The following is an 18,309-nucleotide window of genomic DNA, read 5'->3' as shown; positions in this document are numbered from 1 at the left end:
TTTAATGAACAGACAGGTGGTTTTATTGTTATAGTGTGTTATTCGGAGGTCCCTTCACATAGTGCATTAATGATAGCAACTAAACTAAACTGTGTTGAGAAATCTGCCAAAAATGGTAATGAAATGTGATCTACACACCAAGTACAACTGAGTGGTGGAGACAAGTCATTTTGAGGTACTTGTACTCGACTTTACTTGAGTATTTCTACTCCAGATACACTTCTACTCCACAACTTTCATTTGACAGCTATTGCAAATTAAGATTTTAAATACAAAACATATGATTCTTTAAAATATGACACATTGTTCAAATAAAACTACTCATTTAAAAGCATAAATGTACTTAAAGTTACTTTCCACCACTGGTTTTAAGAAGAATTTAGAATGCAGGACTTTTATTACTGCATAGTTGTATTTCTACTTTTACTTGAGTAAATTATCTGAGTACTTGTTACTTTTACTTGTTAACAACTATCCAGCATGTGCAAGGTACCATCTTTTAAAATGACTTATAGCCCTAAAAGAACTGTAGTCTCCGCATTTCAAATTAAGTTCATAGCAAACAACATTCATAAAAGTAACTGTAAACTCACAGCAGATTGCTACAGTTGCACTAAATGGAAATTACAGGACTTTTTCGCAATGCTCTAACATTTTTTGGGGAGTGCTGTAGCTCTACTGTAGTAAACATGTTCCGCTATTTTCCATAACAGCACATTCCCATACAGCATCATACGCGACAACATACCAACATACTATGGATAGTATCATATTAATATGTAACGTTATGTGTCGCGTCTATTAACCAGTGACATGAACCATCATACTTGTCTTTGGCTTTTCAAATACACCGACAATTCTCCGTGACAATCCCGTTTGGGTTTAATTTATAATCATTGACAGCATTTCACTCACCTTGCCGGCCAAGACCTCCTGGATTATCTTGTCGCTCTAATATCTCAGTTACACAGTTACACCCAAGGACGAGACTAAGAAGAAAAAAAAGCGTTTGTTTCAAGGTCTCACACTAAAATCTTAGCGGTATAAACATTGAGGAGAGTGTAAAGAGAGAGGAGACCAGTCGCATCCGACGGGGGAGGGTCCTGAAGTGGAGCCAAAGAATCTGGAAAAACTGTGACAGCAATGGGACTGGTGGAGGAGGGAGAGAGGGAGGAGGAGAGAAAAAAAGAGGGATGGGGCAAAGAGGAGATTTAGGAAGGTCAAGGGGGATATTGGGAGTGGTGTTTTTGTCTTCAGCAGGCCTGCAGACCTTGATGTATAAGTGTGTGTGTGTGTGTTTAGGAATTTGGGGGGATAAATGCTCCATTGGGACAATACCTGATGAAAACAGATGAACTTTTGGTCTGACTCCTGCAGGTGGAAAAATAATGCTTATTTAATCTCTATGGAGATGATGCATAGCCACAACATCAACATATTTAAACAAATAGTTTGACTTAAAATATGCATATTTGCTGAAGGAAAGTGTTTAGAAAATGGATACCACTCTCATGTATGCTGTATAGTAACTACCAAGCTACAGACTGGTTAGCATAGATTAGCACAAAAACTGAAAACAAGTGGAAACAGCTAGCCTGGCTCTGTCCGAGGGCAAATAGATAAATAAAAATCTGCCTTCCAGCCCCTCTGAAGCATTATGTGCCGGACTATTTCTTGGCTGGGAGTAGTGACTTCCGGGAGTCTCCGCTGTTTGCCTGGCAGCTGTTTCCAGCTGCTGGCTGTAGCCAAATGGACAGGTGAGAGTGGTTTTGATCCTCTCAACTCGCAGCAAGAAATTGCAAATAAGCTTATTTTCCGCAGTGTCAAACTATTGCTTGAATAAAGATCAAGGTGTTGAAATGGAGCAAATTCTAACCAGAAGATGGCAAAAAGCTTCAGAAAAGGTGAACAAGATAATTTGGTATCATTAATATTCACCAAATGTCACTGATGTCCATCCAGTAACTGTTTACTATTACATTTTGTTACTTTTATTGCTTTTCTACGAAGAGGAAAGTGGACACCTGAGCTTTACATTGATTTGTGTTGAACATTTCATACATTTCATTCCAAAACTATCAGCATTAATCTGCTGCTGCTATATCACTCATCACTCTTTCCACCAGATTTTGGAACCTTGCTGCAGTGATTTGATCCCATTCAGCTTTTCAGAGCATCAGTGAGGTCCAAAACTGGTCCTGGCTCACAGTCAGTGTTCCAATCTATTCCAAAGGTGTTGGATGGGGTTAAGGTTGGGGGTCTGTGCAGGCTAGTCTAGATCTTCTACACAAAATTCAGAAAGACATATCTTTATGGACCTGGATGGGGATGCACCTTTTTCTCTAGCTCAAACCATAAAAAAAACTATTAAAACCCCTGTCTGTCTCTCACACTCTCTTCCTTGCTCACACACACTCTTTATTGACAGCTGAGTAAAAACCTCCTCTGAGATAACTGTCAGTCACTCTTTGCAACCTGCAGTTGGAGAGCTTCCTCCCAAACAGTAGGCCAGCAATGATAACCAGCCTGTTCGGGACGGGTGTTTTTTCCCCCCCTACTGAGTGCTGACACAGATAAACAACTCATGGATGGAGGCCTGGTGGAGCAAACATCCTCACTGCACGGAAACCAAAAGCAGGGGGAAATAAAATTGTTTCCTGCAGGCCACATAGGGGCTGACCAGCAGTCCCATGCTGAAGACACAGAGAGGGGGAGGTATCATTTCAGTGTTGCTTTTAGTTGTCCTTGTAAGGTCAGAAAAGGTATTCAGTGAAATAATCCAGGATGGAACTTTCTATTACACCCAAACAAACATCATTCCTAACATTCAAATCTCTGCAAACAAACCGTTAGCATTTGCACTCAAGAGTTTATCTCTACTAGTTTTGTATTTATAATATGCCTGACAGTTGTTGCTGGTTGAAATGTCAGATCCAGAGTTAAGAAAAATCATATAATAACCTATAACTGTGTGAATTAGATTTGGGGAGAACCTGCTAAACCAGTGGTTTTCAAACTGGGGTCCCCAGCAAAAGGAGGATATTTTAACCTTTATCACATTTTTTGGAAGTCGAAAACAACAAGGGAAGAAATAGCCGTTTTTGATTGATTTTTATTTATAGTGATTCTAGATTGATCATTGATTGACGATGAAGACTTTATTATCTTCAAACCTAAAAATAAAACAAATACTTTGAGGGGTTCCTGAAGACAAAATCCTCTTAAATTTGGAATCTGTGGTCTAATGTGCATCAATTGTGAAAGAAAAGAAACAGGCTTTATTGGATCTTCTTCTACAGTTCAGTTCAGTCGACAGTTAATGGAAAATGGTGTCTCATTGTTTGGGAGGCACAGAGCCTGGACCTGTTTTCAGTCAGGTGTGATAACATCTGAAGAGGTGAACTGGCCTTTGACCTGGAATCTCATAAGGGAAATGTTGCAAGTCATTTGCTGAATAATGCATCCATCAGATATGTTGTGATCCAAGAGGAGCACAGCCATTAGATCAGTTCTGCTTCTGCATGCAAGTCTGAACCAGTAAAACGCCCCTTATTAACACTATTTATCGCATATGGCTCGTTGAATGTATTGAAGATGATGCTATTGATGTAAATAGCATCACACATTCGTACCAGGCATGCATTTAAGAGAATCACTTGACATTCTTATGTGTTTAATTCTTCTAGTGTGAAATACTGCCATCTACTGACATCTGAGTTTTTTATGGCTACTACATCCTCTAATTCACCACTGGGACGGTCATTAAAAACTCAAACATACTGTATTGAAAAAGTGAGAATACTTAATAAATCGATAGCAGTACCCAGATTTTGTCTTTGTTCTTCTGTGATTGTGTTTAATTTGATTCAGTTTAGTGAGAATAATTTCCCATTATCTAAAAAGAAAAAGTCAACCAGTGGTGGAATATAGCTAAGTAACTTAATTACTGCACTTAAGTAGAATGTTGATGTATACTTGTACTTGGATATTTCCATTTTAACATACTTTACCCTTCTACTCCACAACATTTCACAGGGAAATGTTTACTCCTCGACATTTAGCTCAGCTTTAGTGACTGCAGATGAATAATTTACACAGAAAACCTACAATATGTTCCTAATTTTATATATTGTTTAGGGTTGAACTACCAAATAACTTAAAGTATGGTAATTAGTTCCAGGGCAACATTATCAGTAATTCTTCCACCCCTGTATATTTAACATTACATACAAATAATCCATCTCTGTTATTACAGTGCAAGAGAGAAATAATATATAAATTATATATATAAATGCTTCAAACTGGATTTTAATGTCGGATTTAAGTAATTATATTATATATATTACTTATTAAAATGATTTTTCTCGTTTTATTTTATGGCGAGCGACGTGTGTCTGCTCTGCTGCGAAATCACACGGAGAAGAAGAAAAAGAAGGCGGTAGCGACAGTGACGTGTTTCCGGTGTCATGTCATCTTCCTGCTCAAACCGCGTGGTTAGCATTTTCATTTCATTTAAATCAGTGTTTTATTTTATTTGCTGCTTTTAGTGATGCCGTTTTAATAAAAACAAGACGTCCAAAGGTAAATCGGGTTTAATGTCTGATGTGTAGTGTAAAACGGTAGCTGACGAAAGGCTGTAAATGAAATACAACCGAGTTTATGTTGTGAGGTGTTCAACTTTTGGGCTATAGGATGTAGTTAGAGAGTAAAATCTGTAAATAAACCTTTGTTTACATGACACAAGTGTTAGGAGTTGCATACAGAACAATGTGTGTGTTTTAATGGCACTGTAAAGAAGAGCTGACAGAATCATAACCTGTTTAAAACCTGTTGAAATAATCAATCATATAAAAGATATATCAGTATAGTTAGATTAGTGCATGCAGAGGTAACGTTATATGGCTGGATATAAAAGTAAACTTGATCTAAATTCAGTAAAAAAAGTAGGTACCTTGTTTCTTAATGGCGATTATTATTATTGTTTCTATTACAGATAAGCTGTCAGTTATTTTCTTGATAAATCAATTAATCATTTAGTCAATAAAATGTCTAAAATGTGAAAAAAGCCCATCATAAAAGTCCAAATCCAAACATATTTAGATGAAACATCCTCACATTTAAGAAACCAATCATTGTCCTTTTTGTTTGGTAAATTACTTAAACAATCAATTGATTATCAGAATAGTGTCTATAAACATTGTATTGATTGACTAATAGATTAATAAACACTGTTTTCGAGTTGTGGTTTGTTATAACACAACATGAAAATGTAAATCTGCTTGTTTACCTGACAGTAACCGAGAGGAGTTTGACATTCAGCACTGTGTGACGGTCTTTTGATGTGTTCAGGGATTCTTTAAAGTCCTGCTTTGACTTTGCTACTTTAGTTCTTTCCTGTCCTAATTTTATTAAGTTGTCCAAAATGTTCACTACTATAAGATGTCCCAATATTTTTGACCTGAGACTCCTTAAATCAAAGTCATAGGTTGTATTATGTTTGTGTAAAAGTTTTTTACTGTTTTCTTTTTCTCAATATTGATGTATTATTGTCATAAAATCTTCAGTCGCTTGAGGAGGCAAAATTATTAAGTCATTCACAAGGGAAATATTAATTTATAACATAATTTTGTGTAGCAGAAATCCATTTATTCTCCTCTCTAGTGATCATCTTGGGATCCCCACCACTTACCAAACAAATAGTCAAATGCCATTGTGTACCATGCTTTAGCAGCTACTGTTGTTATTTTAGCAGTAAAACATTATTTCAGAAACAAAGAATGCAGGGTATATTGTGTTTTGCACTAATAAATGAATCAAGTCTTAATATTCTGCAAACTGTCTTTTATACAGATGGCAGAAGTTGTACAAGAGAAAGGTCGTGGTTTGAGGTTTGCAGAGCAGCAACTCCTGCGTCATGGTTGGGAACACGGTATGAATATCTATGTACTGCATGTGTTTCATGCAACAGTTGAACCACTGCCAGACTCGAGAGCAGATTTCTTACTCAGTCCACTCTGTCCTCAGGTAAAGGACTGGGGCGAGCTGAGAATGGCATATCCGAGGCTATCAAGGTCAAAGTGAAATGTGATAAAGGAGGGGTGAGTGACATTTGGTTTTATGCAGCATTTGCTCTTGTAATAGATTAATGGTGCACTGCTATAACTGTTTTGGTACCATATCTATAAAGCTTTATTGTTTGTAGACTCACATGTTGCTCCTCTCCTTCAGATTGGCCATAAGGAAGGGGAGCAGTTTACCTTCCACTGGTGGGATCATGTCTTCAATAAGGCCTCTTCCAGTCTGCAGGTGGAATCTGATCAGGTACGTCCCGCCTTCACAAAGCTGAACACAGTCAAATACTCACAATCACCTTTACTCAACACAACACGATCAGGAGCCTGAGCATATTTGTAATCTAAAGGTAGTGAGTGATGCAGTCTTGCTATGTGTAAAAAACGTTATTCAAGTCGAGTTGTGTACATTTGATATTTGTTTTTTAATTTATTTTCTGGGATGATTTATTTCAGAATGAGGAAATAATCACTTGTGATATTCAGCTTTTTTTCCCTTTGATTTATTAGTCAAAGATTTGCAAAGGTTACCGCTGATTCATACCTGTGAAATCTTCACTCACTGACACCTCCTCCACTTGTGAATGTAGATGTATTTAGCTGCTTAGATGGTTCACTGTGGGGATATTTTTGGGAGCAGGTTGACGAATTTGAACCATATATGAATGCTATGTTTAGATCCTTCAACTCCAAACTTTCAACAAGCAACTTATTTTTTCCACACCAACACCACTTCAGCACTGATGTGTTCCTCCTCTCTTAAAAATGAGTGAAATCATCTGGTTTAGTCTTTGACAGAAGGTGACGTGTTTTCTGGTTTTTCTGTGTAATCCAGAACGGTATTCAGTTGAAGAAGACAGCGGATGAGGATGAAGAGGATACGATGATCTCCAATAAAAAGCCACGGCAGGCCTCGCTGGCTAAAGCCAAACTTTATGGGTGCTTTGTCAAGGTAATCTGTCTATTTGTTGTTTGCTAATGTAGGATTAATTAGCAGACAAGCAAGAATATCTGTACATTTATTGTATTTTCACATTTGACTGATTCTTGCTGAACTGACAAAGATTTTATTTCCATGCTTCTCTCTCAGTCAGCCACACTGCTGTCTGGTCAGGAGCAGCCAGAGCCAAAGTCTTCAGACTCAGACGACAGCAGTAGCTCGGAGGAGGAGGAAGAGGAGGACCAGAAATTGGATCTCTCCAGCACCATCATGTAAGAGATTCATCTGCAGCAGCCTTCAGATTTATAGTTGTGTTTTTGTTTTGTTTTTTCCATCAAAAGCTGCATAACATGTTATCAGCGTCAACATGACTACAACTGCAAAGCACTTTTTAAACTGTTATGTCATTCCGGATGTATTATTGTCAATTTAATTTCTTTATAATCAATCAGTTTTTAACATTTTTAAGAGTGCTATACAATATAATTAATTCATTGATACAACCCAACAGGCTTTCTGATTCTGATCTAATGAAGGTGTGTGGAGGACGCACGGCTCACAAGTAAGTTCATCTAACTTTAAAAGAATTAGTCTTTCACTGCCTTTGTTTGCATATCTCGAGGACCATTCATCCAGTCAACTTCATACTTGGCCATCCAAGGGAGTGCAGTGTCCAGTTTGGATGAGCAGTTCTCAACAAAGTTGAGAAACATCTGAGTCGAACTGGAGAACGCTGCAGTTTAAACTATTGATCGACTGCATTTTTTTTTTTTTTGCCAATGCTGGTAATTACCTGCTTCTCATGTCCGATTTATCACTAGTAATGATAAAGTGATAAAGATTTCATTTGTTTAATTAATTCAGGTCTGGATGAAAAACAAATACTGATAACTGCAGTCTATAGTCAAATTTTGTGTATTTTGAAAATTGTAATACATGAAACAATTGAAGCAGAAATGACAATGATTGTTGTTGTTATTTACAGTTTTTTAGTAAAAATCACAAAACAGAATTAATTCTTGTGTTTTAGATTAATTTTGTTTCAGAATAAGTAAATGTAGGAATAAAGGACCTAATTTCGGACGCATTTCTGTTGTGTTTCTCTAGAGGAGCTCGGCACGGATTGACCATGAGTGCCAAGTTAGCCAGGCTAGAGCAGCAGGAGGCTGAATTCATGGCTAAGTACGGCAAGAAGAGCCAACCAGCAAGTGCAGTCTGCATTACACCGTCTCCACCAACCTCCCAGTCATCTTCTCCTGAGGTGCAGGAGCAGATGGACGAGGACTCTCAGAGAAAAAAGATGAAAAAGAAAAAATCCACTGGGAGCATTAATGAACCTAATGGTGATGAAGTGTCTGAAAGTCCTGAAAAAGATGTTAAACCCAAAAAGAAGAAGAAGAAGACAAAGAAAGCCAGTGAGGACACTGAGGAAATAACCAATGCACTTTCCACTGAGGGGGATGTGATCTGCATAGAAGACGGGGAAGCAGACCATTCCTGTAAAACAAAGAGGAAACGTCAAAAAAAGAACAAAAATGCAGAACTGAATGAAGAAGAAAGAGCAGCTTCACCTGCAGCAGAAAGTCCGGAGGAGACTGCCGAGCTACAGACTGACACAAACGTGAGGAAGAAGAAGAAAAAGAAGAAATCCTCCAAACACCACAGTGAACCTGCTGAGGCAGAGAAGAGTAATGATACAGAATCTAGCCAGTTAGAGTCGGTCCAGCACTGTGTTCCAAAAACCAAGAAGAAAAAATCTGCAGCTCTGTTGGAGGAAGCCGAAGTTACACAGGAGGAAACGACAGTAAAGCAGAAAAGGAAAAAGTGTAAAAAGGACAAATCTTCTATAGATGACAGTACGAACGAGGAGGCACTTCCTCCAAAGAAGAAAAAGAAGAAGTCCAAAGAGTAGTATTTGATAAAAAATGTTTTGGACATTGATAAACAGGTTTTCCTGGCTGATTGGTAAAGTTAGCATTACCTTCAATCAGCTGTGGTGAGTTAATGTGCCAAACATGGATTTCATGGAGGCTGTGCTCTCTCATTCGACCTGGCCTGTAAACTAATTTAGATATTTTCCAATGATTGGAGAATATCTTTAATTAGTCATTCAGACCAGTCACCAGGTAATGACACCCAGCAGTTGTGTCTCTTCTGCCTGTAATTTTTCAATCAATATTGTCTGAACTGTGGAGTTTATAACCTGCTGCTGATGTTCAAGTGACTGAGGGAACCAGGTCATTTGTTGGTGATGCAGACTTTTTAAGATTGTTGATTGTATACAACATGAAATGTGTTGCTCTATCAGTCAGTGGATCTTTTTAGTTTGAGCCTATAAATCATTGATTTAATGAGTCAACGGTCTCTGCTAATCCACATGGTGCAGCCCAAACCCAGCTGTCCTACAAATCAAGTCAATGTTGACATTTGTAGGTTGGGACATGTGAACTCATTAGAACTGGTGCCAATTAAATTGCCTGTGTTGACCACTTTGTGTGGAAACTTAAATTGAAATGCCAAGAATGTATTGTAGTTTCTAAATCAAAAATAATTGTTCATTTTATTGAAAGGAGGAAAGACATGGAAGTACACATGAAATGGATGAAACCAATATTACATTAAAGTTTGACCTTTATATGCAAACTACATTTTATGATGCATCTAACTTGTGTGATTTGTTTTGTTTGTTTTTGTCAGTTTTATTTATAAAGCCCAGTATCACAATTTGCCTCAAATGGTTTCACAGTCTTCACAACATACGACACCCTCTATCCTTAACCCCTCAATTTGGTTGAGGAAAAATCGCCCCCCCCAAAAAAACCTTCAACAGTGGGGAAATGGAAGAAACCTCAGGAAAAGCAACAGAAAGTGAGATCCCTCTCCCAAGACGGACAGACACTCCCAGGTTCACAAGTTTTCAAGAGAACAGAAACCAGACATTGACTGCTTTTATGATGATGTGGCATTTATGTAAAGGTAGGATAACCTAGGAAATGTAATTTTATTGATAATTTCTAGCACAGCTAATCCCATGCAACATTAACACCCACCCACAACACCCAAAAATGTTTTACATTATTTTGAAACGGTTCAACACCATCTCTAAGGAGAAGGACTGCAAGAAGGTCAAACTGTGGCTTAAAAAGCATAAAAAAACCACCTCCCGGCCACCTGGCGAAGTGGGACATCTGTTGCTCAGCTGACATTCTACGACATGTGCATGTCCATGAATACCCCCTCTTCCCCAAGTTCCACCACCTCCCATCTGAAGTCGCTGAAGCCTGGTGTAGGAGAAATTCTTCTATAATATAGAGTTGCTAGCTCTCTGAAGAATTACAAACCCAGGGTGATGAATCAAGTTCCTTTACTCACGCAGCATGGAGAGAAGACCACAGCATAGATGTTGTCCCTAGACTTCCAGAATGCTCTCCCTTATATACCTTTCAGTACATCCAACCAAAAACACATCTGGTATCCTATTAACAGTACTGCTGTAAATCACGTGATGGTTTTAGGCCTTCAACACAAATGGTCCTTTGATCTAACCCTGTGACTGTGACCAGATTTATTCAGTCATCCGCCTACCATAACACCTCCTGTAATATACTCTCAGCTGCTATGCACTCATTATCTTTCATGTATTTGTTCTTCTCTTTTCATCCCCACTAACAACAAAGGCCGCCTATGAGCTGGAGAAGGTACTAATGAACAAGGTTGTTCTCGTGATGAGTCCTCTACAAAACGACTTCCTGAGAGGGGTTCTGCAGTCTGATACTACATTTTGCTCCAAAAAGAGTGGCCTTTTCATATGTGGGGATGCTCTGCAGGTAAATTGTATACTAATCAAGTTATATATTATACAAGTGAAAACCTGGCCAGTGACACCTACATCATTTTATTTGGGTATATTCCTGTATTACATATGACTTGTCTCTGTGCTGCATTTGTATTTGCCAGAATCTAAAACTTCAGGCACTGTTACCACTAATGTAAAACTTTAGCTTCTAGCCTTTTACAAACTATTTTGTAGTAACCCCATACACATCCTTCTCATTTTAGGACTTTACCTGGCCACAATGCATTTCAATGAAAATTCTGCAGAGCTGCAGTTCCAAATGTAATTTCTGAAGGTCAAGAGAGGGGGGCATCTTGTCAAACTAAATGAAGCTGCTCTTTGAAGCATCGGTGACATTTAAAGTTTCAGACCTCATCAATCGTGTGGTATTCATTGGATATAAGCATTACCTGTTCACACAATGTACTGCAACAGTGAGATTCACAGAAATGAAGCAAACTTCACAGCTTCAGTATTATCCAACCATCTCTACAAAATATAGTATTGGCCCTTTTTTTGTGATTACTTTTTTTCCCTCAAACTTGATGGATATTTCTGAGTGAGTTGGAAACTTCCTTGAATAAATCATTTTTAAAAAGGTCACACTGTTAAACAGCTATAGTACATTTAGTCTCCTGACACACCACACTACTCAAAATGCTACTAAATATTCCCAATGCAACAGTGTCAACATCTAAAATATGGTGCTGCTATTTATATCTTTGCCCTTTAGTTATTTCATCAGTTCAGAATACCCAGAAAATGCCACATTATGTTCTGTTTTGTAACTCCCCATGTAAAATAGCCTATAGACTTTCTTCTTTCTGTCTTTTTTACACAAATAACTGAACTTTCTGAACTCTGACTTGCACCGGTGAAAAGGATAAATCATAAAGTTCACGAGGGGAAGGACATAAGATGTGTCAACAGATTTTCTCAATAGCTTACAACAGGCACAACTGATGTATTAAAGGCATGCAGTGTTCCTGGATGTAAAATTACCTCATTGTAGTACATGTTGAATCATCATCATATTCATAAGACAGAATAAATACTTCCCTTTATTGCCTCAGCAGATGAAATTTGCCCAGTTTTATTTATTCATTATTCATCATTATTTATTATTTTCATTATTTCTGAGCATTTTAAGAACTTCTCATCCGTATTGGCTTAAGCTTGAGATTGAAAGCATCAATCCAAAAGTTATTCACTCACTAAAAGTAAGGAGGCAATGATTGTGGCAAGAAGTACTAGGATTCTTAGGTAAAAGTAGTTATTAAAATGAATGTATTGAAAGTAAAAGTATACGTATTGTGCAAAATGGCCCCTATCTGAGAATGATATGCTATAAAGTGGATTAAAATCATGCATTACCATGTACGCATCAGTTCTTATTTAGCTGTTCTGTGATTGTCCATTTGTGATTTAGTTAATATATTTTTTCTGGAATCAGGAGAAAGTACTCTGTTATTTGCTAATGTGTTGCTAATACAGCGTTCTAAGTAACAGCTGTTAATTTATCGCTACTGTTGGACTAGCTAACTGTTCTGTATTTCATTAATTTACTTTTACCCTTGTGGACTCTGTGTACTAACATAGCAAGGTGTTAATCTTTTCTGGGCAGGATTTATTTACTGGAAAGGTGTTAAATTTCAGGATGACTCTGCTCAGCTCCGCTCTCTCTCTCTCTAAGATGCTCATTTCCACTATCAGCTGCTGATTTTCTGCTGTGAGGTTGCTGAGATTTCCTCTCTGTTTATTCATTAACACACTGACTATGGTGAGAAGCACATCAGTCAATCAGTGCATGCATTTGGTGTTATCAGAGAAGTATTATTTTCTCTAAGCTCTATTTCTCTTAAAAATAAAAATAACCAGTTTAAGTTCTTGCTTTAAAGAGTTATGCCTTAGCAGTCAACAGGTGTTAACCAAACTTTTAGGAAAGCTAATGAATTATCACTGTGATTTATAGATTATCTGTCTTAAGCAACTCTTAGATCTGAGCATAATGAACTGACAACTTCCAAGAAATCCACTTAAAAACATAGAATATGCTTAGAAAATGTTTAGAAAAATAATGTATCGTACAATAGGCTGTACAGGCTTGTAATCAGTAGACTAAAGAAAAAAATGTACTCCTAAACGGCAGCAAGTACGCACAATTCAGAGAAAGCTGAACTCACATACGCATTTTTTTTCTGTAGAAGACATCCCAGACAGACTCAGTTGGTCTAAATGTGGTGTAAGCTGCTATAACTGTTTATTGAAGTATACTCTGGTGTGTTGAAATGAAACTCACTGTAGATGATGACACTGATGCTCGCCACCAGGACACAAAGTATCCCCAAAAACACAGCCAACACACGAAAGTGATAGTGTGCAGCTGCTTCACCATCTGCTTGTTATGAGGAAGCTCATATTCAAACCATGATTGTAATTATAATGAAGTAATTCATTATCATTGTTATCATGGCTGCATGGAAAATGTGTTGTCGATTTTGCATTGTAATACACTGTTAAGTTTGTTTGTGTTTTGACATTTTTCTGACACCAGGTTTTTCTACTACTAGGTTTTGGAGGGTTACTTTAAAAAATTTAATCCGATATAGTTACTTATTAAAGATCCAATATGTCTGATTTAGGGGCATCTAGCAATGTAGTTGCAGATTGCAACTCATTCATTTCACCCTCCCTTTCTAACCGCAAGGGAGAAACTACAGTGGCCACAAAAGAATAAGGAATGGCCCTATCTTAAGCCAGTATTTGATTTGTCTGTTCTGGGCTGCTGTAGAAACATGGTGGCCTCAATGGAAGGCGGCCCGTGGGGTGTCTGTAGATAAAAATGGCTCATTCTAAAGTAACATTTAGCAAGAGATATTGTGAAAAATGGAACATAATTATACTTCAAAGTTAAGTATGTTTTCATTTGTGTATTATCACCTGAAAATAACAATCGAGCTGCTGTGATTCTACAGTAGCCCGGAACGGACAAACCAAATACTGACTGTAGATTGGGCCTTTTGCGCTTTTCGCTGTTTTCGTGGCCATCATAGTTTCTCCTATACATTTCACAGCCTGTTCTTGTTACCAGATTGCCAAATACATAGATGAATGGTGTTCAGTTAGTTAGCTCACAGCATGACCCCATGGAAAACAAACGGGTAGATGTTCCTCTTCCCCCTAACACTTGACAAACTGCAGCTTGCAAAACGCTTTCTTGCAGACATTTACAGGATACGAAAAAAAGCTGACTGTAATCCATTACACACAGAACAAAAAACATTATCAGATTACAGTTCAGTTTAGTAAAAAGTGCAAAACATATAGTTGAATTAAAACCTCTGTGTGTAAAAAACAAAAAGGAAAAAGACAAAACAAACTCTGAACATTATAAACTATGTAGTAAAGATAACATTTATGGCAGATTGTATGTACAGGTTTACCTAATAAAGTGGCTACTCAGTGTGTATGTCCAAGGAATATAAACAGGATATTATAACAAGAAGTAGATAGATGATTATTCAGTTTGCATTCTTATCTTCTTATTTGTAGTATTCAAGCCTGATATGTAACTCAAAGATGATGTGTACTGTGCAACATTTGTAGAAATGGATACTTTAAATTAGAACATACATTAGAAAAAGACAAAAAAATGTGCTTACATCTTTAAAAAACAGGAAAAACACCATCCGTTTTAACCGACAAACAGCTTAGATAGATTTCCTAAACGTTAAACAATCAATTTGGATTGTGCAGCTGATTCTTTGATCAAGGTTTTCCTTTCACAGATCCATTGGTTCCTCTTGTCACAGTTTGCTTTGTTCCAGTTGGCCAGAGGAGCTGCATGTGGCAGAGTAAGAGCACAAGCTACTCCGTGGAGAGGTTCTTGTGTCCTCCAGTACCTAAAGAAGAAAATAATTCACATGGTATCGATCTGTGTGTCTGCAAAACGCTTTCTTGCAGACATTTACAGGGTACGAAAAAAAGTTGACTGTAATCCATTACACACAGAACAAAACATTATGAGATTACAGTTCAGTTTAATAAACAATGGGGAAACTAGAGCTTATTTTACAGTTGCCAATTCATTATCATGGCCTCTAGTGAAAAAAATGCTTTCACTGCGTGAAGATTTCACCATTGTTTTGTCTTTTAAACAGAAAGGAACAATATCACAGTATAATGCAAGCTCTGCCTTCCAGCTGTGGAAGTGATCTATAGGCTACTGTCTGAATTTGCTTGATGAAAAGTTTTTCTTTTAAAATACACAAAAGGATTTCTAATGCTAAGAATCATGGTTTCCCAATTTTCTTTTCTAAAGTTACATTGTTCTGGTGTCTAAAGGAATACATGTCATCTTATTTATATTCTCTTGTCTTGTCATATTTGGCATTGAGGTAATCACTAATTAACAAGTTATGCTGGTTTGGTTGGAGTTTGGAGTTTTCTTGTCTCCAGGAAGTCACAGCCAAGAAATGCACATAACCTCCTATACATACTTACTACACACACTCCAAAACAAGCTATGAAATGTTAATTTACAAGCTTAAGAGGTGCTGATTCGTAGATCTGAGCCAGGCTAACTGTTTATTCCTGTTTCCAGTGTTTATGCACAGCTAACTGCTTGCTGGTTATAGCTTCATAGTTTGACACAAGAGTGATATTATTCTTCTGAGAAAAAAAGAACACCAATGAGTGAATTTCCCAAAATGTTTCCCTAATGTCTTTGCTAATGCTTACAGTTAAAGGACCAGTATGTAGGATTTAGTGGCATCTAGCGGTAAAGTTTCAAATTGCAACTAACTGAACATTGCTCGCATCTGTATTTCACGTGAAGCTTGTAGGAGAACCATCTGCCACTTCAAGGTACTTAAATAGTTTTGCTTCCATCAGATTTCTTTACAACTCAGTGACACAAACAGTCTAGGATAGAGGCCGCCAATCACCTTGCCAATGGTCTGGTTTATTTAGCGCAATGACAAACATACGTGTCCGAATTACTGCAAAATTAGGTTATGTGGGAACTTTTGGTGCTTGTGTGTGTATTTTTGCACTTACATCACAGAGACATTTCTTCCATCGACCCACATCCACTTGCCCATCACATCCTTGCTGCTCAAGCCAATCCAATAGCCATAATCTTCATAATCACCCACTTTGGTGTGGTTATTGATGAATTCCTACATTTGTGATACAGGTGTTGATTAAGAAAATAATGCCTTTGCAATAATATAATAATAATGATTTAAATACACAAAGAATGACATGCAAAAAGTAGAAACATTAAAAACATAGAAAGAAATTAGGATAAGCTTTGTTTCAACACAAATTAAATCAAATGAAGTAAGTCTTGCCTGTTCCTCTTGGCTTTCAATCACCACCAGATTTGCCTTCATTTCTTCGCATTTGTCACGACTTCCCTCCCAACTCTTCCAATAGTTATCAAAAAACCTATAACAGCTCAACTGAAACTGGACCCAGCCGTCCAGACAAGGTTTACACACTGTTAAACATGACAGAGAAAACAAAATCATGATCATTTTGTATTACATAAATATGTATTTAGAAATGTATATTTTCTATATATCTTTTGAATAATTAAAACATCTTCTTTTATCCCTCTCTTCAGGTAATTCCACTCGGAGAGCCAAAATAAATGAAAATCTAAATACCCTAAAAGTTACAGGTCCAGTGTGTAACATTTAGGAGGCTCTATTGGCATAAATGGAATATAAAAATCCTGATATATTTTTTTTTATTGTATAATCACCTGAATATAGGAATTGTTTTGTTTTTTGTACATTAGAATGAGCTGTATTTATCTACAGAAGCTGCAGGTTGCCTTCTGTGAAGGCACGTTGAGCCGCCATGTTTCTACAGTAGCCCTGAATGGATAAACAAAACCCTGGCTTTAGATAGGGGTGTTTTTTCGCTGCCACTGTAGTTTGTCCATCATGCTTGGACGAGGAGGGTCAATCAAAGGAGTTTCAATCTGCAACTACACCACTAAGATGTCACTAAATGCTACAGACTGGACCTTTAAGTGAAATTAATGAAGCTCTAGAGAAAGTTTAGTCACGTAGACTTTTTGCATAAAGGCCTGTAGTTTATTTTACGTTCTATCCTACATTCAGTCCTCCTTGTGCATAAATTCCTTGCTGTCATTATCCATGGCTTTCAATCGTGATATTAGCTGTTCTCAACAGCAGATGAATATCTTTACTTCTTTCAGCAGAGGTGATAAAACCTAAACAGACTGGAGTATACCATGTTATTACCTTTCTGTGGGCAGTGGGCAGTCACCTGGAACATATCATGTTCCAGGATTACGCTGATGGTCCAGTTTAATCCGTCTTTTTCTCTGGTCAGCTCTTCTGTCCGTCTCTCTAAATTGGTCTTTTCTGTCCACAGCTGCAGATTTTGGGATGTCAAGTTGGTGTTTTCTCTGTACTGCTCTGACATAACTGTGTTGACTTCAGTCAGGGAAGAAACCGTTACTGTTGCACTTTTTACTGTCAAACTGCCTTGAAAATCCTTAAAAACAGGTAGAAAGACTTACAGTGAATACTGAGGGTGATGACGACCGTCACCAAGATGACACAGATAATCCCCAAACCTGCTGCCACCAGATGAAGCAGAGTACACAGTGGAGCTTTCCTTTTTTTTTCTACCAAGAACACACACACAAAAAACCCCAAAACAATGTATTATAGCCTACTAATTTATAGCAACTTGTTATTAAATAGTTTTATCATGGTAAACCACAATTAACCTGGTATGACAGGACTTGTATCCCATGTCTGCTCCACATTCTTTATGTCTTCATAGATTATTTCCATGTCTTTTGGTTCCTCTGCAAAAAGGAAAAGAGCTTAAAGGAAATGAAATGTTTCGTGACTATCAAGACTCACTTCCTGGTCTGCAGTGTGGCATCTATACCTGGCATGTCTAGAAATGTACCTCCTGTTCGCATTACTGACTGATGTTTATCATAATGCTATCAGACAAGATTATAACTATTATTTATGTTATGACAGACTAATAGCTGATATAGTGCACATTTTGTCATGCCAAACACTGTTAACTACCACAGAGCTTTTGCAGTGTTTTAGTTTTTTAGTTGACATCATAAAGTTTCCAAAGACACCACATGCTGTTAAGCAATTTAAAATGTTGCAATGTGAGAGTGTTTGAGCCACAAACATCATACATCGTAAATCAGCTTTAAAGCGAAGTGAAGAAAAAAATACTGTCTGCTACTAAGATAAAAGTTGCAATACCACAATATAAAAATACACCATTACAAGTTAAAGTCCTGCATTCTTATTCAGTAAAAACAATTAGTAAAAAGTATCAAAAGTACAAATATAACAACTGCAATCAGTGTTTAATTATATTTTATGTCAACTGATTATTCTGTAAGCAGCACTTCAGTGTAACTAATTTAAACTGGGTAGAAGAAC

General features: G+C 37.3%; 3 protein-coding genes across 4 annotated transcripts in view; 1 reads left to right on the top strand and 2 right to left on the bottom strand.

Moving 5' to 3' along the window:
- Positions 1–1,114, bottom strand: part of pear1 (platelet endothelial aggregation receptor 1) — a 56,570-nt gene extending 55,456 nt beyond the window's left edge. For both annotated transcript variants that reach the window (XM_035671773.1, XM_035671772.1), the window contains exon 1: positions 916–1,114. The gene's annotated coding sequence lies outside the window, so the exon portion shown is untranslated. The remainder of the gene's footprint in view (positions 1–915) is intronic.
- Positions 1,115–4,440: 3,326 nt separating this feature from the next.
- Positions 4,441–9,657, top strand: gpatch4 (G patch domain containing 4). Its single transcript, XM_035673093.1, has 8 exons — positions 4,441–4,581; positions 5,851–5,929; positions 6,025–6,098; positions 6,229–6,321; positions 6,907–7,023; positions 7,162–7,283; positions 7,523–7,573; positions 8,119–9,657. Exons 2-8 carry the CDS (start codon positions 5,851–5,853, stop codon positions 8,921–8,923), a joined length of 1,341 nt encoding a protein of 446 aa, XP_035528986.1. The 5' UTR covers positions 4,441–4,581; the 3' UTR covers positions 8,924–9,657.
- A 3,971-nt stretch (positions 9,658–13,628) lies between these two features.
- On the bottom strand, positions 13,629–17,714 carry LOC118336439 (C-type lectin domain family 4 member M). The gene is made up of 6 exons (XM_035673092.1): positions 17,619–17,714; positions 17,406–17,513; positions 17,125–17,319; positions 16,201–16,349; positions 15,905–16,026; positions 13,629–14,748 (listed from the first exon to the last, which is right to left on the bottom strand). The coding sequence occupies exons 1-6, from the start codon at positions 17,683–17,685 to the stop codon at positions 14,577–14,579; spliced, it is 813 nt and encodes a 270-aa protein (XP_035528985.1). The 5' UTR covers positions 17,686–17,714; the 3' UTR covers positions 13,629–14,576.
- Positions 17,715–18,309: the final 595 nt, after the last annotated feature.

This window comes from Morone saxatilis, unplaced genomic scaffold (assembly GCF_004916995.1).
Source record: "Morone saxatilis isolate NCDOM2014 unplaced genomic scaffold, NCSU_SB_2.0 Contig24, whole genome shotgun sequence".
NCBI lineage: Eukaryota > Metazoa > Chordata > Actinopteri > Moronidae > Morone > Morone saxatilis.
Note: the sequence above shows the minus strand (reverse complement) of the source record. Positions and strands in the feature narration are given on the sequence as shown.